The 25,640-nt window shown below is 42.7% G+C and overlaps 2 protein-coding genes across 2 annotated transcripts; both read left to right on the forward strand.

Annotated features, from left to right (window-relative positions):
- Nucleotides 1–1,459: 1,459 nt before the first annotated feature.
- Nucleotides 1,460–3,145, forward strand: LOC310990496 (E3 ubiquitin-protein ligase TRIM21-like; the record flags this gene model as incomplete). Its single annotated transcript, XM_083977890.1, has 1 exon — nt 1,460–3,145. The coding sequence occupies one exon, from the start codon at nt 1,460–1,462 to the stop codon at nt 3,143–3,145; it is 1,686 nt and encodes a 561-aa protein (XP_083834016.1).
- Nucleotides 3,146–10,989: 7,844 nt separating this feature from the next.
- On the forward strand, nt 10,990–16,327 carry LOC310990506 (pregnancy-specific beta-1-glycoprotein 5-like; the record flags this gene model as incomplete). The annotated part of the gene is made up of 7 exons (XM_083977900.1): nt 10,990–11,167; nt 11,770–11,928; nt 12,522–12,680; nt 12,848–13,111; nt 15,680–15,782; nt 15,874–15,989; nt 16,305–16,327. 7 exons carry the CDS (start codon nt 10,990–10,992, stop codon nt 16,325–16,327), a joined length of 1,002 nt encoding a protein of 333 aa, XP_083834026.1.
- Between the last annotated feature and the right edge of the window lie 9,313 nt (nt 16,328–25,640).

The following is a 25,640-nucleotide window of genomic DNA, read 5'->3' on the forward strand; positions in this document are numbered from 1 at the left end:
TGTTACCGCAGAATAAACACGAGCAGCTCCGTGTTTCCACATTCAGAGTTTTTTTTTTTTTTTTACATTCGGAGTTTTCTCCTCCACTTTCTTACCGGAGTGACATCACGTTGCTCTGGCTCAACTCTGCTCCTCACAGCAGCAACATGAAGCTGCTGGAGCCTCCTCTGTCTCCTCACTGACCTGCTGCTCTACTGGACACTCAACCCTCCGCCTCCGACACTAATCAAAGTACGTTGCTGGGTCTCCGGTGCGACGCTTCAAACACATGACGACCCGACACAGGCGAACAGACCGGGTCGGACTCGTCTCATGTACCGCTCCACACGCACCGTGTTCTAGGCTACTACACACTCGCGACAGGCGGCGGTGTGTCAGACGGCAGACTGACAGGCCGCTGTTGCATTAATTTCTGCCGTGTGATATCAAGGAAACATGTCCATAGCTGATAATCATAATCGCGGTCCCGATTAGAGATAGTTTTATCGCCCAGGCTTATTTTGGCGGCCCACTTGCAATACCGTTGCGGCCCACCAGGGGGCTGCGGCCCACAGGTTGGGAATGACTGTATTAGACTATACATATTTTCTATCTTTGCTGAGCATAAGGTTTGTTCTAAATTAAATAAAAGCCTGTCCCATATAGACGCGTCTCTCTAGACGGGTCCGCTCGACACACACACACACACAAATTATGCCCCCCCCCTCGTCCAGATGCGTTCCGCGGTCCATGGTACAGCTCATCATATTCACTGTGTGAGCAGCAGCTTTAACACTGACCTTCATCTCTACTCACTCTCTTCATGTCACACTGACTCTAGTGAACTGGCTCACAACAGACCTGAGGCTGTTTGTCCACAGAGACACTATAGTCCACTTTAAACTGTCTCTGTGTCTCTGCTCAGGACTTTTACAACTCCTCACTCAGTCTCTGAGCTTCACTCTCTACTTCACCTCATTTCCTGCTTTCATGCTTTCAACGTATCACTTCCTACTGCTGCCTTACTTCACACTTCCTGCAGCTCTTTCACAATAAAAGCCTCACACTTTTATTGTGACGCAGCCAGAGGAAACACAGCGTCCTTGTCACTCAGCTCAGCTCTGTCAGAGGTTTTCTCTTTCAGTGACGTCATGAAAACATTAAACACGTGATTCAAAGTGACTGTAACTAATATCATGTTAGAACTGTGGTCATATTTGTTTAAACTGTTTAAACCAGAGCTTATCAAACTTCCACCACGCCCCCTACAGGTGGAAAGCTTCACAGCCCGTCAGCCAATATTTCTATCAGTCATTAACAATGAGACCAGAAGAACTGATGAGGAAGGATCCATGTTGAACATTAAGGAAATAAACAGGTCAACAGGACGGCCCCACCCCCCAGGTAGAGAACCACAGTCTTAAAGACACAGAACATTATCTTAAATGAATGTTTGTTTTCTCTCCCTCAGTGTGTAGACATGTCTGCTGCCAGCAACCTGAGGTCTGAAGATCAGTTCCTGTGCTCCATCTGTCTGGATGTCTTCACTGATCCAGTCAGTACACCATGTGGACACAACTTCTGTCAGAGCTGCATCACTCAGCACTGGAACGTTAATGTACCTTATCAGTGTCCAGTGTGTAAAGAGGTTTTCTACACAAGACCTGATCTGAAGATCAACACTTTGCTCTCTGAGGTTGTTGCTCAGTTCAGATGTGAAGCTCAACAGAAAACCAGCAGCAGCAGCTCAGAGCAACAAGTTTCCAAACCAGGAGAAGTTCCCTGTGACGTCTGCACTGGAACCAAACTGAAGGCCCTGAAGTCCTGCCTGGTGTGTCTGACCTCCTACTGTGAGACTCACCTGGAGCCTCATCTGACACTGTCAGGTCTGAGGAGACATCAGCTGATGGAGCCTGTGGAGAACCTGGAGGACAGGATGTGTAGGAAGCATGATAAACCTCTGGAGCTGTTCTGTCAGACCGACCAGACATGTGTCTGCACGCTCTGCTCTGTTTTAGACCACAAGGCTCATGAGTTTGTTCCTCTGAGAGAAGAATATGAAGGAAAGAAGGCAGAGCTGCAGAAGACAGAGGCTGAAACTCAGCAGATGATCCAGAAGAGACGACTGAAGATTGAGGAGATGAAACAGTCAGTGAAAATCAGTAAAGCTGCTGCAGACAGAGAGAAAGCAGAAGGTGTTGAGGTCTTCACTGCTCTGAAGGAGTCTGTTGACAGAGGCCTGAAGCAGCTCATCAAGGAGATCGAAGAGAAACAGAAAAGCTCAGAGAAACAGACTGAAGACTTCATCACAGAGCTGGAACAGGAAATCTCTGAGCTGGAGAAGAGAAGCACTGAGGTGGAGCAGCTCTCACTCTCTGAAGACCACCTCCACCTCCTCCAAAGCTTCCCATCCCTGAAAGCTGCTCCACCCACCAAGGACTGGACACAGGTCAGAGTCCGTCCACCATCATATGAGGGGACTGTGGTGAGAGCTGTGTCTCAGCTGCAGGAGATGATCCGTGGACAGAAGAAGAAGATGAAGGAGGCTGAGATGAAGAGGGTCCAGCAGTTTGCAGTGGATGTGACTCTGGATCCTGATACAGCACATCCTAATGTCATCCTGTCTGATGATGGAAAACAAGTTCATCATGATGATGTGAAGAAGAAACTCCCAAACAACCCAGAGAGATTTGATAAATGTGTTAATGTCTTAGGAAAACAGAGTTTCTCTTCAGGTAGATTTTACTTTGAGGTTCAGGTTAAAGGAAAAACTAACTGGGATGTGGGAGTGGCCAGAGAGCTGACTGACAGGAAGGGAAAAATCACACTGAGACCTATTAGAGGTTACTGGACGATATGGTTGAGAAATGTAAATCAGTACAAAGCTCTTGATGACCCCCGAGTTGATCTCACTCTGAGGTCTGGTCCTGGGAAGGTGGGGGTGTTTGTGGATTATGAGGAGGGTCTGGTCTCCTTTTATGACGTAGATGCTGCAGCTCTCATCTACTCCTTCACTGGCTGCTGCTTCACTGACAAACTACACCCATACTTCAGTCCTGCTCTTAATGATGGAGGTAAAAACTCTGCCCCTCTGATCATCTGTCCTGTCAGTCAAAGTGTTCAGATCAAAACGTCTAGTTCTTTGCAAGACTTGGTAGATTTTTAATTCAGGTACCAAATGTAAAGATTTAATGTCTATACTGAACAATGTGATTCTTTTTGTTTTCTACTGAGTTAACAGACACGTAGAAGTTACGCATTATAGCTTTAACTTTCATCAGATCATCATCACACAGGAAAGTTAACTGTGTGATAACTGCTGTTTAATCACTTGTTACTTTAGTCGATCAGATTAGATCAGTGGAAACAGGTAAAATAGTTTACCACTGAAATTAATCTGTAAATTAACTGAGTCTGCTTTGGGGAGTTAGAAGCAGATGCAGGTGTTTATTAATGTAACTATTCATCACTATTGATCACTATGACTCTTGTGAATATGAACACATCTTTATCAGAGACGCTGTAACTGTTGACAGATTTACCTGTGCAAAACATTATAACACATGTGGCAACGAGGATGGGGTGGGAAATTAAACTAAATAATCTGACCAAAGGAAGTCTCCAACAACACCACCCTGGAAATTTCACCCAGGGAATTAACTGAAAGTGTAAGGCACACAGGTACGTTCACTCATGAGACGTGGTTTAAAAAATACAATTTTATAAAAAAAAAAATATATATTTTGTTTTTTTAAAATATATGTTTTTCTTTTATCTTTCACACACACACACAAAAAAAAAAGAGAACCGAGTGAGTTATCGGTGCTAGTGCAAGGGGGGTTCCACCAAAATAAAGAAATAAACCAAAATCACCCAGCACGTGGCACACATACAAGGAAATAAACCCGCTCCCAGGACACAGCAGACGAGACAAGGGGGGACACCACCACCAGGACACCAGCACGCCACCACCGGTCTCCAGCAACTGAAAAGAAAAATAGGACGGCCACTTTTATGCTGCCCACCTCATTACCGCCACTAGTGGCTAAACACAAGCAATAACATGGATGGCACATCTATGCTGCTACACACATTATTATGAATTATTGAACTAAGATGAAGTGTGATGATGATGATTTAAATTGACATGCCCGAAATAAACTGATTGATTGATTGATTGATTGATTGATTGATTGATTGATTGATTGATTGATTGATTGATTGATTGATTGATTGATTGATTGATTGATTGATTGATTGATTGATTGATTGATTGATTGATTGATTGATTGATTGATGGATGAAGGAGTATGGGGATTCAAACAATACCCTAAATGTGAGTCTGTACAAAATAGAGCCATGCGGTATTTTCTTGGCGTACAGAAACTCACACCGACTCCAGCTGTGATGGGAGATAAGGGCTGGGAACCCAATGAGGTAGGGTGGAGTGTACATGGTGCGTTTATGGAATAGGATACTAGGATTAAATCTTAAAGCAGAAGTAAGTGATATATTTGTGTTAATATAAGTCTTAAATAGTTATATCTTCCGACAGCAATCACTTACATAGAGTGTTTGGACCGAAACACGGGTCTGTCAGTCACTCTGCTCTGCTCTGAGCCGAGGAGAAAACATTTATCGTATCCTACAGTTTTTATCCAATGAGGAGAGAGAACGGCATGCAGGGCTGTGTGTGCAGCCAAGGGACGCGCTTGAATGTGGTGACGTAGGGACGAGGACTGTTATGGTGCGTTCAAGGAAACTCGTAACTCGTGTTTTTCCGACCTGTGAAGTCGTACCAGTTCGATCTGGTACGAGTTCACAGGTCAGAAGTTACGAGTGGCCGTTATAGTGACTTTCACAGGTAAAACAGGTCGGAAAAACACAAGTGGGTTGCCTGGAACGCTACAAAGTCGTAAGTTGTGACTTGAAGCTGTAATTTACGGTTTCAAAAGCCTGCCTGGAACGCAGCCAAAACGACCGGATCGCTTACTTCTGCTTTAACAGGATTGGAAGAAAAATCTTTGAGTGGGACACTCTGACCAATGTGGCATGGGACAGGGACATATATGACATCTTGCTGAGAGCTGGATATGAAGACCGTTATTATAACAACGCGAAAGTGGAGATAAACGTATTAAAATAAATTATTTTCCAACAAAGTAAAGATAGATGGGCATTAGATATTTTGGGTAAACCAAAGCTGCGTACTTACTGTAAAATAAAACAGGTATTTGGTCCAGAAAATTATGTTTTGTATAATTTGTCTAAAAATAAAAGAATGCTGTGTGCTCAATTGAGAGCTGGTATTCTTAGTCTTCATATTGAGACGGGCAGATATATCTTGTAGCCCAGTTAAATATATTTGCATTTTCTTTATTTCCTGAAAAGGCTTGGGTAATGAGATGAAGAGCGATATACAGATGAGTACTCAAAGTAATGTTATGTGTCACACCTGTGTGGCAGGTAACACCAACAGGAAGGACTATCTAGTCTTTTTTTCTTGTATTTGTCATTAAATTTGTCTTGTAATCCCATATGGGATGGACCACAGTGGTGGCATGACACGAAAATAATAATTCATTCATTGAGGTTGTTGTGTGAGAAATCAAAAAAAGCATTAAAAATAAGTACATAAACGCACAACAAAGAAACAGAAATATCCAAATAAAACCTGATTATTCTCCTAAATCCTATTTCTCTATGTAATCATTAATTACTTAATATTCATATTTTGGATATTAACACCCACTGCACAACTACACATTATTTAATTATTCATTAAATAATCACCCGCTCATTAATCAATGATTAATGAGCTCTCACAGTTCATCTCCATGCCTACACAGACCACCTTTCAGACTACAAAAATGCCCTCAATACTGCCCGGTCCACCTACTACTCACAGCTCATCCACTCTGGCTCCAACAACCCCAAGACAACACCCTCTCTTCCATCACAGTTGATAAATGCAACTCCTTCCTGTCATTCTTTCAGTCCAAAGTACTTTTCAGCCTTCCTAGAAATTAACTTGAGTAAAAGTATTTGTCTTGTAAATGTATTCAATTAAGAGTAATAAGTACCAAAGAAATCTAATACTCAAGTAAAGTACAAATCCTCTGGATATGTACTTAAGTACAGTACTCAAGTAAATTTACTCGTTACTGTCCACCACTGCCTACTCCCCATTGGTTCCATCATCCGCCGTCATGGTCTCCGTTTCCACTGCTACGCCGACGACATCCAAATCTACATTTCTACAAAATCCATCACCCCTGCCACCCACTCCACCCTCACCAACTGTCTGACAGAACTAAAATCATGGCTGCAAACTAACTTCCTTCAACTGAACTGTGACAAATCTGAAATCATACTCATCGGCCCAAAATCCCTCGCCACATCGACCCAGAATTTCTCTGTCACCCTCCCCGTTCATCCGTAACCTTGGTATCATCTTCGACAATAATCTCTCATTTGAACATCACATCAGCCGCCTCAGCCAAACTGCTTTCTTTCACCTCAAGAACATCGCTCGCCATCGTCCATTGCTCTCCTTTTCTGCCGCCGAAACTCTCATCCATGCATTCATCACTTCACGACTCGACTACTGCAATAGCATCCTCTATGGCTCATCATCCAAGGTTCTCAACAAACTTCAGTACATTCAAAACTCAGCTGCCCGCCTTCTCACCCACACCCGCTCCCGCGAACACATCACCCCTGTACTGCAAAACTTAAACTGGCTCCCTGTCCCACACCGAATTAAAGGGATAGTTCACCCAAAATTCAAATTTCACTCATTATCTACTCACCCTCATGTCAACTAAGAGCTCTGAGAAGTTTCAGAGTCCTCCGTGGCTTCTCTGAGTTACAGCGGGGCTCCGTGCAGCAGTATTTGTCCATATAATGGTTGTCAATGGATACCAACTTTCTTCGTCCAAAAAGACACACCAAAAAACATCCAAATACCTCCATAGTGCTGGTCTGTAATGTCCCTCTTGTATTGAAGCCCCGACATGAGAAATTGTTCCGAAAAAGAAAAAAAAGTCTATATTTTAAACTTGTTTGTAGCGGAAGCTCCCAGTGTCTCAGTTCACTGCTCTTCCTGTGTCACCGGCGGAACAATTTCTCATGTCGGGGCTTCAATACAAGAGGGACATTACAGACGAACAGTATGGAGGTATTTGGATGTTTTTTGGTGTGTCTTTTTGGACGAAGAAAGTTGGTATCCATTTTAATCTGCAGCAATAGCTTTCTTTCTCTGTGCCACCCATCAGTTTTCCTAATCACAAACACACATAGTTATTGGTATTTGGTTAAAGCGTCTTTGAGAGCTGTAAAAGCGCTGTATAAATAAAATGTATTATTGTTATTATTATTATTATTTAGATTACCATGTTTTAATCAATATGTGTATCATTAATATTTATGATATAGAATAGGATGCCATTACTGTAACTGAACATGGAAGTGTACTCTGTTTAAAAAAAAACTGTTGATAGTTAAACCATTGCCTAGAAAACCTATGGTAGGTTAGTCTGCTGTTGGCTTCAGCTATGCTGATGTTACCTGTTAGCCCAGTAACTAGTGATTAGTGATTTCAGAGGAACTTTGGGGAAAAGTCCCCAAAGAAATTTAAATCAAAAGCAACTGGACTTGGTTATTTGTCTAGGAAAAATAACCAGACAAATAATCAAGTAATAATATGCAAACTAACGTGATAAACATGTCAAAGTCCAATGTTTGATGTCAACAGTATATAAGGCACAGTTAAGGAGATTGAAACCAGATGTGTTTTGTAGCGTGCTTGAGTCATGTCTGTGTCTTTTCCTTTACTTTTCTTGGGTCTGTTAAGTGAATAAAACTCTACTGCATCGAATTCTAACTCTTCGGTGCTTGATTTGAAGACTCTAGTTTATTCTATATTGGTGTATTAAAATACTGTTAACAGCCCAGTCCGGGTTTGACCCGCCCTCCCATAAAGGAGAAACCAAGTGTGAACAAAACAAGGACATTGCACACACACACTAATAAATATTATAATTATTTGCCCCTATATGGCATTGTTCATTGAGGCTGCATTAATATTCAGAGGTCCAGTAGGTTTCTGTTTGGACTTTTATTTTTGTGTAACTCACTGTGGCTTCATACAGCAACAACATTATTCACATTATTATTATTATTATTTAGATCACCATGTTTTAATCAATATGTGTATCATTAATATTCATGATATAGAATAGGATGCCATTACTGTAACTGAACATGGAAGTGTACTCTGTTTAAAAAAAAACTGTTGATAGTTGAACCATTGCCTAGAAAACCTATCAATGGTAGGCTAGTCTGCTGTTGGCTTCAGCTATGCTGATGTTACCTGTTAGCCCAGTAACTAGTGATTAACAAACATTAAATGTGGAACTACAGCTTGTTAATTATCAATTTGAGAGTCCCTGACATTAACACACAAGTTGTTCAACTGTCAAACACACAATTCTGACAGTGAATCTGTGAAAGAGATGTTTACCCTAGATTAAAGATTAAACACTTTTTTTATCAGTTCCTCAGTTCTCATGTGCCTCTGAGGGCTTCCTCTGTAGTCTCTAAGGCGAGAGCATGGCTGTAGGTCACACATTCATGAACCTCATGAATATGCATAATGTTAACAGGAAGTTATTTATCTTTTAACAGCTGGACTTCTGTCCCCTGAGCCCAGTCGGTCATCATCACCCTCCTCCCTTGTCAGATGAAATCAGGTTTAACATCAAATCTATGTTTCTTTCATCCAACTGTTCAGCAGCTGATGTGTTTTATTGTGTCTGGAGTCACACAGAGAGATGAGAGGAGCAGTGATGAGTTCAACAGCAGCATCAAGTGGATTTATCATTGTCCTTCTTCTCACTGTACCAGGTACTGTACATCTACATTTACTTTGTAGGACATTTAGTTTTAGTAACACACTCGGACTGAGATGAAACAGGTTTGAGTCAATAGATAGAAAACATTATTCTCCTTTATAAGCTTAGCGGTTGATGATGTAAACTGTTAAAACACATGTGAGTCTTTGTTGTTGTGTGTTATTGCACAGTGAGGCTGGTGCTGTCTCAATTCACTGTATGAATGAAGCTGTATCAAATCAAATCATTGTTGATTGTCATTCTGCTGTAGTAGTGCAAACAGAATGAGAGAGCGTTTCTTCCAGGAATCCATTGTGAAAACTACACACATGCTTGTAGTACAGTACAGTTGTTAAAGTGCCAAGTGAGGATGGAGGATGATGAATAAATTATTTAAAAATAAAACCAGCTACAGGTACTATAGTGTGAAATTTTGTGCATGATGGCTTATATAATGAAGGAGAACATATATTTTTAACATTTGATTACTCTTTGTTTAAGGCTCCTGTTGCTCTTAATGAATATCCTCCATAGAACCTAGATCTACGGTACATGAAGCTGTACTCGTTGAACCCCTGTGATCTTTAGACCTGTACAGGGATCCCCAGGGGACACGTTTAATCATGACATGAGTTTGTTTAGTTAGCAGTTGAGCCTCTGAAAGGTGTGGGCTGAATAAAAACAGAGTGTGAAGAGTGCAGGTCCGCTGTGAGGGGCCACTTGTGTCATGAATTATGGACAGAGGAACCAGGGACCCCACTAGTATATCAACCTGGAGGGGGGCTCTGCACAGAGAAGGACTGTGCAGAGGGTCTGAGTTATTATTATGCAGTGATATGGTCAGAATCCATGTTTCAGAGGAACTTTGGGGAAAAGTCCCCAAAGAAATTTAAATCAAAAGCAACTGGACTTGGTTATTTGTCTAGGAAAAATAACCAGACAAATAACCATGTCCAGTTGCTTTTGATTTAAATTTCTTTGGGGATAACGATGACCTGGACAAATGACAATATTCACAGGCTTTGGGGTAAAGATTAACTGTGTTATGGTGGAGGGTATAAATGAGAGCAGGAAGAAAAGAAATATATGCAAACTAACGTGATAAACATGTCAAAGTCCAATGTTTGATGTCAACAGTATATAAGGCACAGTTAAGGAGAATGAAACCAGACTGTAGCGTGCTTGGGTCATGTCTGTGTCTTTTCCTTTCCTTTTCTTGGGTCTGTTAAAGGGATAGTTCAACATTTTGGCCCATTGCCATAATCGCTATAGTCATAGCAGTAGGTTCATTGCACCGACAAATAAAGGTAATGAACCTACTGCTATGACTATAGCGATTATGGCAATGGGCCAATTTGCCAAAATGTTGAACTATCCCTTTAAGTGAATAAAACTCTACTGCATTGAATTCTAACTCTCTTCAGTGCTTGATTTGAAGACTCTAGTTTATTCTATATTGGTGTATTAAAATACTGTTAACAGCCCAGTCCGGGTTTGACCCGCCCTCCCATAAAGGAGAAACCAAGTGTGAACAAAACAAGGACATTGCGCACACACACTGATAAATATTATAATTATTTGCCCCTATGACATCGTTCATTGAGGCTGCATTAATATTCAGAGGTCCAGTAGGTTTCTGTTTGGACTTTTCTTTTTGTGTTCACTGTGGCTTCATACAGCAACAACATTATTCACAGTTGTGAGTTTGAAAGTGAATAAAAAGGAAGAGACCACAGGAGAAAAACATGACTTTTCTTCAGTAACATTTACTAAACTACTTAGCTCCAGCACGTCTCACTGCAAGTTTAAGACAAACATGTCTGTGATATTGTTCTATATTGTTATGTATATGTGTTTTAGTCATGTAGCAGGTTTACATGTTGAATTAGCTCCATAAAACTTCAGTGTTGTTCTGAGTCTGACTGTGGTTTCTGCTGTGCTCTGTGTTACAGTGATACAGGGTCAGAGTCACTGGGGAGTGAAATACGCTGACAGTCCCATCTGTCCCTTTAAAGGATCAACAGTGGAAATGAGCTGCACATACTGGCACCCAAATGGCCATATAGTTCAGCAAAGATTCTGGTTCAATAAAGGGGGTAATGATGATTATGTGAATATGACAACAGACCCAGACTACAGAGGTCGTGTGGAGAATCACTGTGATGAGAGGAAACAGAGCTGCACTCTGACAATCAGAGACCTGAGAGAGAGCGACTCAGCTGAGTACAGGTTCAGATTTATAACAAACCTTGATACCTGGACAGGGAAACTTGGAGTGACTTTGTCTGTCACAGGTAACGGTTTCACTGGAATATTTATCAGTTTGATTCAAGTCATTGACGACTGAGAATCTTTATCTGTCTCTGTGTTTGTACTTTTCTAGTTTAGTTCATGTCTGTTCTTTCTTTACATGTCCAGACCTCCAGGTGCTGGTGGAAAGATCATCAGACCAGGTAGAGCTGAAGTGTCACAGCAGTTGTAATGCAGCTGATCGTCCTTCATTTGTCTGGTACAAGAACGAATTGAAGATGGAGGAGGAAACATTTTCCATTAGAGTCTCTGTTAATGATACCAACAAATATTCCTGTGCTCTTGAAGGATGTGAGGATCACCGCTCTCCTCCAGTGTGTGAGTTCACTCCACAGTTTCACTAATACAATGTCAAACTAAAACCTTCCACTACACAGTTTATGTCTCATACTGGATCAACCTCTGTATAAACTACCAACTCCATAATATTCACTTCTACAGTGAAAAGACAGTTAAAGTTGACTTCTCCTCATGTTCCCTCCTCCAGACGCTCCAAAGCTTCTCTCTGTGTCAGTGAGTCCCTCTGCTGAGATAGTGGAGGGCAGTTCAGTCAATCTGACCTGTAGCAGTGATGCTAACCCAGCAGCTAAACTCACCTGGTACAAGGTGAAGGACTGGAAACGTCTCAGTGACCAACCACAGTTTGTCTTCAGCTCCATCCAGCCCTCTGACTCTGGAGAGTATGAGTGTGAAGCTAAGAATGAGATGGGCTTGAATTCAACACGTTTCTCTGTTGATGTCAAATGTGAGAGTTTATTTTAAAACCTATATGAAGCTGAATAGTAACCAGAACAATTTTCTTTTGCATCCAAACGCAAAAACTATGAACTGTTTTTCATTTACAGTAAATACAACATGTAGCTGTGCAGTTAAACTGTGTTGTTGATGTTTGTTGTTCCAGATGGTCCAAAGCTTCCCTCTGTGTCAGTGAGTCCCTCTGCTGATATAGTGGAGGGCAGTTCAGTGACTCTGACCTGTAGCAGTGATGCTAACCCAGCAGCTAATTACACCTGGTACAAGGAGAAACAAACTCAGCTTCAAGGAGCAGAAGGAGTTTATCATTTCTCCTCCATCAGCTCTGAGGACAAAGGGACCTACCACTGCAGGTCTGAGAATAAATATGGACGGATCGACTCTGCGCCTCTAATTATAGACGTCCTGTGTAAGTAGAATACACACCTTGAATTTTAAGTTGTACATAACAGTTTTAATATTACTTCTTCATGTTTCCTCCTCCAGACGCTCCAAAGCTTCCCTCTGTGTCAGTGAGTTCCTCTGCTGAGATAGTGGAGGGCAGTTCAGTCAATCTGACCTGTAGCAGTGATGCTAACCCAGCAGCTAATTACACCTGGTACAGGGTGAAGGACTGGAAATGTCTCAGTGACCAACCACAGTTTGTCTTCAGCTCCATCCAGCCCTCTGACTCTGGAGAGTATGAGTGTGAAGCTAAGAATGAGATGGGCTTGAATTCAACACGTTTCTCTATTGATGTCAAATGTGAGAGTTTATTTTAAACCTATATGGAGCTGAATAGTAACCAGAACAATGTTTTCCAGACAACAACATTTCTTTTGCATCTAAACACAGAACTATGAATTGTTTCTCATTTAAATACAACATGTAGCTGTGCAGTTAAACTGTGTTGTTGATGTTTGTTGTTCCAGATGCTCCAAAGCTTCCCTCTGTGTCAGTGAGTCCCTCTGCTGATATAGTGGAGGGCAGTTCAGTGACTCTGACCTGTAGCAGTGATGCTAACCCAGCAGCTAATTACACCTGGTACAAGGAGGATGAAGACTCACCAAAAGCTTCAGGACAGATCTTCACCATCACTGACCTCAGACCTGAACACAGTGGGAGTTATTCCTGTGAAGCCCAGAACACAAGAGGACGTCAGAAGTCCACCTTAAATCTGATTGTTGTTGTTTCAGGTGAGTTCTACACATTCATCATCACACACTGTTTACTGCACCACAGTTAGCTAATTAACCTCACTGATAATATCTCCTGTTGTTACTACTGCAGCTTTTATTCATTATTATTAGGGCCACGGGGCAAATGTACCGGGCACTGGCCCCTGCAGCTATGAAATAGCCCCGGGCACTACTGTTATTGTGTGGATTTTTTCTAGTCAAAACGTGCGGTTTGATCGGGATCGGTGTGCTATTACTTTTCTCAACAGTTCGCAAAGTTTTTGCAACGTAAGTCGCGAAAAACTGCAAAAAATTTTGCATTAAAGTCAATGGGATGGGTAGGGAAAAAAAGAGCGAAAAAGAACAATCATCAGTTTTCTAAACGTCTACTGCTCAGGCATACTTTCACCTAGAGACGTCATTTGAACTTTAAACAGCAGACACAAGTCTTGTGTATTAGTGTATTAATCCACGTTTCAATTGGTATTATAGTTTTTGATCAATCCCTGATCAATGACCATGATCATTTTTGGAGAAATTATGAGATTATAATGGGTGTTTATTGCACGGAATGTTCGTGTCAGAGTGCGTGACATCATCGGTCAGAGTGGGAGAGAGCCCCAAAAATTCTAAATTTTTTCTCTTTCCACACTCCTCCTGGACACAATTTACACTCTACACACATGATTTTTTCCAAATTTGTAGACAATCTTGTTCTGTCTCTCACAATGTGCTCAAAATAGCAGAGAGACATACAGAATTTGAATTGTCAGCCTCTAAGTGCGGCCACGTCTGTCTCTGCTCCTCATTGACTCCAATACAAAGATTTTCTGAGAGAAGCAGAACGGACCAATGTTTTAAAATCGCACATTCCAGCAAAATATTTACTGTAGAAACACCAAATCGTACCAAATTGTTCAGGAAGTCCTTAATAGCGCTGATGGTCTGGGTTTTCTCTGATTAGAGTTACCGTTTTGTCACAGTAAGCCCAAATGTGAGACCAGTGCAGAGGCAGAAAATCACTCTTTTTCTGTCTGCCTCAGCCTGGGGGGCTCCTATCGTCATTGGCAACCGACTCAAGTTGCCGTGGTAACGTCTGAGCCTCATGGCAGAGCTCGTTAAGTTTTATTAACAATTCACCTGGTGCCCGTTAAATGTTTATAAACACATACAGACGCTAAATCTGACACAGGATGGAGCTCATAACATGTGTCAAGTCAGTCAGTCACACACACACACACACACACACACACACACACACACACACACACACACACACACACACACACACACACACACACACACACACACACACACACACACACACACACACACAGATTTTGCCACATTACATACAGTTCTCAGGTCAGACTTTATTCCTCCTGTTGCTCCTTGTTGTACTTAATTGACTTCTCTCTCAAAGCTCTGTGCTTAAAGGGCAACTTCGGTTTTTTTCAACCTGGGCCCTGTTTTCCTATGTTTTTCTGTATATGTGAGTGATGGATAACACTTTTATTGAGGTGGCTCCAGTATTGAGCCCGGCAGGCAGCCTGCAGCCCAGCTAACGCTCTTACATGGGGCAAGTGGCTCCCGTCAAAGTTTGCGGTATAAACAGGCATTTTTTTCAAATTGACAGGCTCAGATAGTTACAATGAGTGTCCGACAACATACCAGACCCTGTGGTCGGCACGGCCTCGCTGAAATTGTCTGCCGCTGCGCTGGAATCTTGATTGAAACTCAATGTAGGCTACGGTATGGAAGCTCAGCGGCGCTGTTTTCAACTGGTTCAACTCGACCGCAGCAGGAGGGGTGTGTTTGATTTCAGCTCCGGGCCAGACCGCAAGATGCCGTTGATGCGCGGCTTGCTTGTGTGCCTGCGGGGGCGGGGCTCATTGGGGCTCATAGACTCAGCACGGTGCTGAGTGTAAACACACCCCACCGGCACAGAGCGTAGAGAGAGAAGGAGACGGAGACGGAGAGCTGCAGCTACTGTAGCGAGCCGGGCTCTCCTGTGCTAAAAAGGTGGCTGTTTAACCCGGATAGATCTCCATGGTAATTTATTATTTATGTTCAGAGTTTCATCCTAAAATCAGCTGTAAAAACGCGGATGTTACACTATTACAGCTGGCGGCACCTTTACTTTGCAGTGGATGTGGATCAGGACGGGGCGTTTGACCGGAGGGAGAGATACGTATCCCTGCGGCCGCCTCAACCCAAATTTTGGCCAGAAAAAACCCTGAATACGTTAATTTCTCCTTTCTAGTATGTTGTCGGACATTCATTGTAACTATCTGAGCCTGTCAGTTTGAAAAAAATGCTCGTTTACGGCGAACTTTGACGGGAGCCACTTGCCCCATACAAGAGCATCAGCTGGGCTGCAGGCTGCCTGCCCGGCTCAATACTGGAGCCACCTCAAAAAAAATATTATCCATCACTCACATCTACAGAAAAACATATGAAAACAGGGCCCAGGTTGAAAAAAACCGAAGTTGCCCTTTAATATGGGCTGCTTTTTTCCCCCCGTGGCCCTCTCAAAATTTCCCAGAGGAAATTTTCTAGTTATTATTATTATTCATCTCTTGTCAGTGTTTCCTTCTGGTTGTCCATGTTCATGGAAATCAGCAGCTGTTGGAATAATCACTGTTGTTCTCCTGGTTCTCGTCCTCCTCACTGTCTTCCTGTGGATCAGGTGAGAACGTCTATGTCTCCATCATCATCTTCACTGATCCATCTAACTGTAGGAGTTGATTCATTCGACTGTTTTTCCTCCTGTCTGGAAGGGACAAGTTGTTCACAAAGCAGCGTGAACTGGGAGAGAGACCTGACAACGGAGCAGAGGTGAGACAGGAAGAGTTCAAGTCCAAGTCCAAGTTCCAGTGTGAAATGAAACATGAATGTCAGACTGCACTTGTCCTGTTAAAACTCACCTGGACACTGTTGTATCAGCTGTTTAGTCCACTTTCTTCATGGCTGCCTTCTTGGTGTTTTACAAACAATAGTTCATTAAAGCTGTGGATGACAGTGTAGATCCCTCAGGCTGAGAAAAGTGGCTTTGAACTGTGGAACCTCACTACATGTTGATTTATTGACTTTGCTGAATGTGTCAAGGAACATGAAGCAGTGTGTGAATACTCTGACCTCTGGTGGTGGACAATGGGAATTACAACACAATAAAAGTCTTGTTATAACTGAGATGTGTTTGTCCCGTCAGCTGAACGTGGGTCCAGCGTTTGACTCCCCGTCATCTGCAGCAGGACAGCAGGATGAGCTTAAGTACGCCAGCCTCAGCTTCCCTCGGCAGAACCAGGGAGATGTTGTCTCCTCCAACATCAGAGGTCATCTCCATAGAGAAACTGAGAAGGAAAATGGAGTTACATATTCTGATGTCAGACTGAACAACACCAGCAGTGCATCAGGGTGAGCAGCTCCTCTCACATGAAAACAATACACATCAGGTTAAAAACTGTCAGAGTGAAATTTTATTCTTCTCTTCACAGAACAAGCCAACAACAAGATGGAAACGATGCATTTGCACTGTACAGCAAAGTCAACAAACACACATGAATCTGTGGATTGTTGTTTATACTTTGATCAATAAAACAAGGAAAAATACAAGCACATAAACAACAGTGGTTCATGTAGGGAATGCAAATACTTGTTTCTTTTCTTTTTGTTTTAAAGGGTTGCAGATATAAGAAGGAAAACATATTTTCTCACTTACTCCTACTTTTATCCAATCGTGTAGGCCTATATTTGAGAAAATGTACCTGTATGTTACTTAAGTTAAAACACAGGAAGAACCCTCCGTATGACATATTGTAAATAAAACAGCAGGCTACACTGGATCATATAGCCTACTGTATGTACATTACATGGATAAATATATACAGTAAATAAAACACAGTCAAACAGTTTGTGTTGTGTGAGTGATTTGATGGTGAACAACTCAACACGATAGTCCAATGTTGCCAAAACCAACTGATATAATACACATTTATTTATAAAGCACATTTGAAAAAGTGCTGTACAACAATAAGCATGAAAAAATACAAAATGCAGACTAGAACAAAATAATAACCCACTATCACATAGAGACTGTGAAGACCAGGGAAAGAACGTTTTTTTAAATGAGACTTAAAAACAGGCAGTGTGATGTCAACTACTTCTCATACAAACACAACAGCTTAAAGACAAGAATATAGAGATATAGGACACAAGATACCCCATGATTGGTGTAACTGTTGGAGACAGTATTTCATGAAGTTAATGAAGTGTTTAAAAAGATTAATAAATAGACATATAAATTCATGATAATAAGAGAGTTAAAAAGAGCTTACGTTTATAAATAAGTTGATAAAAATGATCTCAGTTGTGATATTTAAAAACCTTCCTGTGAGGACATTTTATTTTGAAAGTGTGTGGTCACATGACCCCTGGTCTTTTGTGAGGGTGAACTGTGGGATTGTGGGTCAGAAGTAAAATGCGGGACCACAGAGAATGGAGGCAGGAAGTAATGCCACTGAACACTCAGAGATAAATACACTGCGTTCAAGAGGCGCAAACGGTAATTATGGTTTGGTTTCATATGTATTTTATTTGTGGTTTTGTACAAAATGCTTTGAGCATACAGTGGACACTTCATGTGTTTGTTTACGTTGAGTTAGCATTTAGCTACAATGGACTCATATGGACTCTCTGCTTCTATTTGTAGTTTTCACGGTGTTCTATGATTTTACCAACGTCGGTGGAGAAGGAGAATAAAAGAATGAAAATCAAGACATCAGTATGAAGCGTGGCCTTTTGTTGAACCGGTGTAGCTACAGTGTCAGTTATCCAATCAGAAGAAGGAACAGAAATGACATCATGTTCTCACATCAGATCAGAGTGAGACACGATTCGATAGATCAGTGATCAATATTCACTTGTTTGTTAATCAATGACTCACCTTCACATTAAAAACACTGATGCTGATTATTGATCACTGAAGAACACGACCCCACAGAGGTCAGAGCTCTGAGCCCTGAGTCTGCTCGCTCCACAGACCAGATCCTGGTCCAGATCCAGATCCAGTTCGGACCCTGAAGCCGTTCACTGAGCATCAACTGATCCTCTACACTACAGTCATTGGACCATTAGAGAGTAAGTAGAATGACAGTGACATCACCGGGCCACCAGGTGTCAGCAGTTCTATCTATCTATCTCCTGCCAGGATGTCCGAAAAACTCTCTAAAGAGTCTCCAGCTGGTCCAGAATGCCGCAGCGAGGGTTTTGACAGGAGTTAGGAAGAGAGAGCACATCTCTCCCACTTTAGCTTCTCTCCACTGGCTTCCTGTAGGATTTAGAATAGACTTCAAAATCCTTCTGCTGACTTATAAGGCTCTTAATGATAAAGGTCCATCCTATCTGAAAGAACTAATCATTCCTTACTGTCCTACCAGAGCACTCCGCTCCCAGAACGCAGGTCTGTTAGTGACTCCCAGTATCTCTAAAAACAGACTGGGAGGTAGAGCCTTCAGTTACCGGGCTCCTTTACTGTGTAACCAGCTCTCTCCATGGGTCAAAGAGGCAGACACTCTAACTACATTTAAGTCTAGGCTTAAGACCTTCCTTTATGACAGAATTGCTTATAGTTGATAATAATCAAAACACACAGATCCACAGAACTGTGGGTTCTTTGTTAACCGAACAGAGGATGGATAAGGTTTCTGGTCTGAGATCCAGACCTGTGGGGACCATCACTCACCGTGAGGCCCGTTACTCACCGTTAACGTCCTTTTACACCGAAAGCGCAGGCGGGCGGCGGCAAACTCATTCATTGTGGATGTGCTAGGGATGCATGAAGTGAGTACCAACTCTCCCTAACAGGCTGTTAAACTGCTCCCTGCTCAGCCTGAAGCTAAAGTACACCTGGAAGCAGTCATCTTGTTGCTCCTGGTGAACATATACCCCCAAATCCTGTCTTGTTTGTTCGGTCACTGAGCAAATCGCGCCATATATGGGTGTGATGGGCGCGTGTGCCTGCGCCTGTCTGCGCCATAACGCGGTGGGCGCAACGCATACCGTGTTCAGTGTTGAAGCCCCTTTTCTCACCAGGAGGAACCACCACCTGGGGACCGTCACTCACCGCGGGGACCATCAATCACCATGGGGACCATCAATCACCATGGGCTCCATCAATCACCGTGGGGACCATCAATCACCATGGGCTCCATCAATCACCGTGGGGACCATCAATCACCATGGGCTCCATCAATCACCATGGGGACCATCAATCACCATGGGGACCGTCACTCACCGTGCGTGGGGACCATCAATCACCGTGGGGACCATCACTCACAATGGGGACCATCACTCACCCTGGGGACCATCAATCACCATGGGGACCATCACTCACCCTGGGGACCATCAATCACCGTGGGGACCATCACTCACCATGGGGACCATCACTCACCATGGGGACCATCACTCACCATGGGGACCATCACTCACCATGGGGACCGTCACTCACATCACAGTAGTGTATCTAGAACACATAGGCCTATTTCTAAAATGGTGAAGTATATACATATAAAACAGGTAACAAACGGACAGGAAAGGAGAGAGAGAGAGAGAGAGAAAAAAAATAATAATACAAGTAAGGCACCTGTTGAGATAGATCTGGTAAATCTACTACTTAGATTAAGAAAGCCAGTGAGTGGTGGTGGGGCTAAGCCATGAACAATTTTTTATACCAGATTTACGTAGTGAAATGTTACCACATTATCCCAACTTAAGAAGGAATGTTTGTCCAGGATACTGCAGTGATGATGTTGGAGGGGTTTCTTATCCACCACCTTCATAAATACCCAGAGAGAATCTGTTTTAATGTTGTCTTACAGGCCTGAGATCAGCTGGTGAGACAGTATGTGGAATGGGGCATTATCGTTACATTAAAATACAACTTTGCAGCTTCTGTGGTTAGACAGGGTCGTATATCTAAAATTTGCAAGGTTGTATTTCATTGTTTGCGTGACATTTTTTACTTTTTTTTGAGTCTAAGATGGTTCCAAGATACTTATATTCTGTCACAACTTGTAGCCTCTCACCTACCACATACATATCTGGTTCCTGTGTGTTTGATGCTCTTTTTGTAAAGAACATGCCTACTGTTTGATTTACATTTAAAAGTAGGCAAGAGTTGAGCCATTTGGATACCTGTACCACGGTTGCTGATGTTCTTACCATGAACATGGATTACAGTATTGTCTGCATACATTTGTATTTCGGACTTGGGCAGGTCATTAATAGGCTGAACAGTAGAGGCCCAATTCTGATCCCTGGGGCACCCCCACATCATATTTGAGGTCAGGTGATAACTCACTGAGCACTCTGACTGATTGGGTCCTACATTTAAGATACGAATGGATCCAATTTATGACATCAGAAGAAAAATGAATCAGATCATTTTGTGATAAGTACATCATGACTGATGGCATAAACGGCTTCTTAAGATCTAAGAACATGGCTCCAACTACCCCCTCTTTATCCATTTTTGATTTAACAGTTTCAATAAAGAAACTGGTGGCGGCTTCTGTAGCGTGATTGGCTCTAAATCCAAACTGCATAGGGTGTAGTTCTGTCAGGACCACTATGTCAAAATAATATTTATTTACTTGCACAGTTTAGTTTGGCGGTATGGTACTGTTCTGGGACCCCCTGCTCTTCCACACGCTTGCGTGGAAAGCCTGAGGCAGGAAGAGCACCTTCCTGCCCTTCACGAGCCATCATGAACGGCATAAGCAGGGAGCGCAGCAGCAAAGAAAACCCAGACAGAGCAGAGCAACCAACAAGATACAATGACAGGAGGAGCTGGGGTGGAGGTGGGTTGCAAAAAAGCCGGCAGAGGAAGCAGCAGCAGCAAGGGAGGTGATGTCGGGCTAGAGTAGTTTAAATAGCGCGCTCTGAATGCAGTTCCCCAATAGGAAGCAGCCACGGAGAGTCAGCTGAGCCATCAGCTGATCTGCACAGGTGAAGACAGTTAGGCTGTGCTGATTAAGAGCTTGACGTCATGGCCTGCCAGAACTAACGCTACGCTCAATTTCTGTCAGGACCACTATGTCAAAATAATATTTATTTACTTGCACAGTTTAGTTTGGCGGTATGGTACTGTTCTGGGACCCCCTGCTCTTCCACGCGCTTGCGTGGAAAGCCTGAGGCAGGAAGAGCACCTTCCTGCCCTTCACGAGCCATCATGAACGGCATAAGCAGGGAGCGCAGCAGCAAAGAAAACCCCCAAAACGACCACACCGGCAAATCCTGGAACCTCTGCTAAGAGATGCCAGGAAGCTATCTAGGATGGAATTAATTTTTGCCTATAAAATTTAATAGGGAATAAGCCACATGCTACCTCTTAATAATTATTATGAATAATAATAATAACAACAACATAGATGTAACCAATCACCATGAATGAATATTAAATCAATTTACAATGAGAGGCTTTTTGAGCATATAGAATGACTCTATTGCCGGGCGCAGTAGCAAAGAAAATCCCCCAAAACGACCACGCTGGCAAATCCCTGACCCTCTTGCAACAAGAGATGCCAGGCTATCTCGGGTGGAAATAATTTTTGTAAAATTTAAAATAGGGAATAAGCCACATACAATAATAATTATTATTAATAACAACAACAACAGACTATAGAATCATGCATATTATGAATGATGATCATGAATATTTATTAAGTCAATTATTTACAATGAGAGGCTCATGGCATGACCCCCTGCTCTTCCACGCGCTTGCGTGGAAAGCCTGAGGCAGGAAGAGCACCTCCCTGCCCTTCATGAGCCATCATGAACGGCATAAGCAGGGAGCGCAGCAAAGAAAACCCCCCAGAACAACCACACAGGCAAATCCCTGACCCTCTAACATAAGAGATGTCAGGAGGCCATTTAAGTTGGAAATAAATGTGGCCCCTTTAAAAGGGAAATAGACAAAGAACCCCCCAAAACCCACGAAGGGAGCTGTGTCGGTGAATAATTCCACGCAAAATATGATTCTGTATGATCGCTATGGAGGTCGAAACCCAGCGCAAATTAGGCAAGGCAAGGCAATTTTATTTGTATAGCCCGTTTTCACAAACAGTTTGTCTCAAAGGGCTCTACATGGCGTCGTAACAACATCCTCTGCCCTTAGACCCTCACATCGACTGAGGAAAAACTCCATGGAAAACCCTTTTAACAGGGAAAAATCGGAGAAACCTCAGGGTGAGCAACAGAGGAGGGATCCCTCACCCAGGACGGACAGACGTGCAATAGATGTTGATACAGACAACAGACAAATTAAGAATAAAGCAAACCGTTCCTTGTGTGACGCTCCGACCGCGTGGCAGCAACGCTGGCAAACAGAAACTCCACAGCCGTTGTCATCAATGGAACACCTGTGTGAGACGCCGTCCCCGCCTGCCAGGTGCAGCCCCGGCGGAGAGAAGGAGCCCCCCTCCCCCGCCGCCGCAGACGGCGTCCCCCGCCCCAGAGGTTCGCTGAAGCCCCACGACACGTCACCGGGCCAGCCGCCGCGGGTCCGCATCGCGAACGGGGGGAGACGACATCGGGAGCAGCGGGGCGAGCACGAACACGAGCGGCGATCCTTCCCTCATGCAGGAGCCCGTCTTGCAAAAAAGCCGGCAGAGGAAGCAGCAGCAGCAAGGGAGGTGATGTCGGGCTAGAGTAGTTTAAATAGCGCGCTCTGAATGCAGTTCCCCAATAGGAAGCAGCCACGGAGAGTCAGCTGAGCCATCAGCTGATCTGCACAGGTGAAGACAGTTAGGCTGTGCTGATTAAGAGCTTGACGTCATGGCCTGCCAGAACTAACGCTACGCTCAATTTTATATGGAAAACTGTTAAGATGGGCAATTAGTTGATCAGCTACAAATCTCTCAGCGATTTATGACACCACTGGGAGGATGCTGACAGGCCTGTAGTTGGAAACATCATTAGCATTTCCAGACCTAAAAATGGGTGTGACGGTAGGCTTCCAGGCGCTTAGGTACATAGCCTGTCTGAATCTATTAATGATCTATTAATAAGCCTATAATACATCCATATGTCAAATACTCATGAACTGAGCAGTGTGTGAGTCCAATCTGGATTCTACTTTCACTGGTCATTTAGTGAACAACAGCGACTTCTATTAATTATTAATCTGGTGATTATCACTGATGTTCCCTATAACAAATCAAGTAAAATCAGTTTATTAAAGGTCACTGAAACATTTGTAAATGGCCCAATGTATCCCTGAATGTGGTTCTTAATTTCGTTTAGTCCTATACATTTAATGTGTTATACAGACTGTAGAAAACACTCATAAAATAAATGTTTTTTCGTAATCATTTTATGTTTTAGCTTCAACGTTATATTCACAGAAAAAAACAATTTTCTTCTCTTCCTGATGAAAATATATTTCCACACTCTCTTCATCACAAAGTAAAATAACATCATTAATCACACAATAAATAAAAACACAATGTTTTTAACCAAAGTTGTTAATAATGTTGTAGTTGTTGCAATAATGATGAAATGTATTGCACCTCACATTAAAAAGCAAATCTCAAAATGCTACATAAAAAATAGTCAATAACTGTAATGTAAAAAGTAACAAGAAATTAGCTGTGATACCACACATTCACAAGTTTCAAAAAAGTTCTAGAAAAAAAACAAACCAAGCAACACAGAACCTGAGGTAATAAACAGTGACAGGAATTTGACTTGATTCCCACTTGGTGAACATCAACCTTTGCTCTATATTCACCAGATAAAACCTGCTGTTACAATAAAATCACAGACACACTGAGCTGCAGTGGGAGGAGCAGAAAACTGGAAACACTGGAACCAGAGAAACATTGAGCGTCAGCGTCCAGAAGTGAAAGTAAAGTGTGAGAGGAGGACGACTGAGCTGCAGCAGAGACGAGACAGAAAGTCAAAGTGAGTCCATCAGGTGTTTGTCAGCAACACAGCAGAGTCTCGACCAAACACTGGTGAGTACAGCTCATCATATTCACTGTGTGAGCAGCAGCTTTAACACTGAGCTTCATCTCTACTCACTCTCTTCATGTCACACTGACTCTAGTGAACTGGCTCACAACAGACCTGAGGCTGTTTGTCCACAGAGACACTATAGTCCACTTTAAACTGTCTCTGTGTCTCTGCTCAGGACTTTTACAACTCCTCACTCAGTCTCTGAGCTTCACTCTCTACTTCACCTCATTTCCTGCTTTCATGCTGTCAAGGTATCACTTCCTACTGCTGCCTTACTTCACACTTCCTGCAGCTCTTTCACAATAAAAGCCTCACACTTTTATTGTGAAGCAGCCAGAGGAAACACAGTGTCCTTGTCACTCAGCTCAGCTCTGTCAGAGGTTTTCTCTTTCAGTGACGTCATGAAAAGATTAAACATATGATTCAAAGTGACTACTAATATCATGTTAGAACAGTCTCCATATTTATTTATTTAATGATCTATTTATTTTATTATCTGATTTATGTATTATCTATTAATTATCAGAATGTTTTTCACTTCAAGCCTTCCATTCTAAAGAATCCATTGAACAGTGCCTGTGCTCTTAAACTCTTATTATAACCATAACTCCTGCACTTTATTTGTCTAATTTCTTGCACTTTTATATTTCAGTGTTTGGTTTGTTACTGTTCTCTATCAGTCTATATTCACTATGATGTGTGTTGCTGCCTTTCTTGGCCAGGTCACCCTTGTTAAAGTCCCAGTCTGTAACTTATTTGGCTTTTTATTATCAAAAATCAAATATTGCTTTCATAAATACGTATTTCACTATAGTCGAATCACACCCGCATACAAATGAAAGCTTTCTGGTACCTTAGAATGAGTTGTTACAAGTCGTTACAAATACATAAGTGGGCGATGCACCGAACCGAGGCGGCCATGTTGCATCGCCATTTTTTACGTTGAGTGGCAGCGTGACCGTAGGTAACCATGGAAACTGAGCGGAGCTGTGGGCTCGGCCTGTTAAAACTGTCACCACTGTGTAGTGTGAGGAAGGACGGAGGCAGTGATGTTGCATTCAGGTGCAGTCAGGCAGACGGCCGTCGGCAAACCAACCGGATGTCATTTTACTCCACCAGAGAAAGACGGTAAAACAATACCACATCACCATGACAACATTTTGTCACGCCTGTATTGTTTTGCCTCATGCTGGCGGACCACTGGTTTACATAGACGCTTGTTTATCCTGTTACATGCACATGTTGTCTGTCTGACGTCTGCCCGATTTCACGTGAATGCAACATCAAGAATACGTTCAGATATGCAACCGCACCGCTAGATGGGGTCATTCCTACACATTATACCTTTAAAGAGGTCTTGAGCTCAGTTGGGTCTTTTATCTGGTTAGATAAATAACCAATCAATTAAATATTTGTTTAGGTGTTCAGAAATGGCCGTATGTCCTGTTTGTCACGCCTCCTTCCACGAATTGCTACACAAGTTTACCCGAGTAAGGAAAAAGAAGGATATTCAGTGTTTGGGGCGGGACCG

The sequence above is a fragment of the Trachurus trachurus genome, assembly GCF_905171665.1.
Source record: "Trachurus trachurus genome assembly, chromosome: 1".
In the NCBI taxonomy this organism is placed as follows: domain Eukaryota; kingdom Metazoa; phylum Chordata; class Actinopteri; order Carangiformes; family Carangidae; genus Trachurus; species Trachurus trachurus.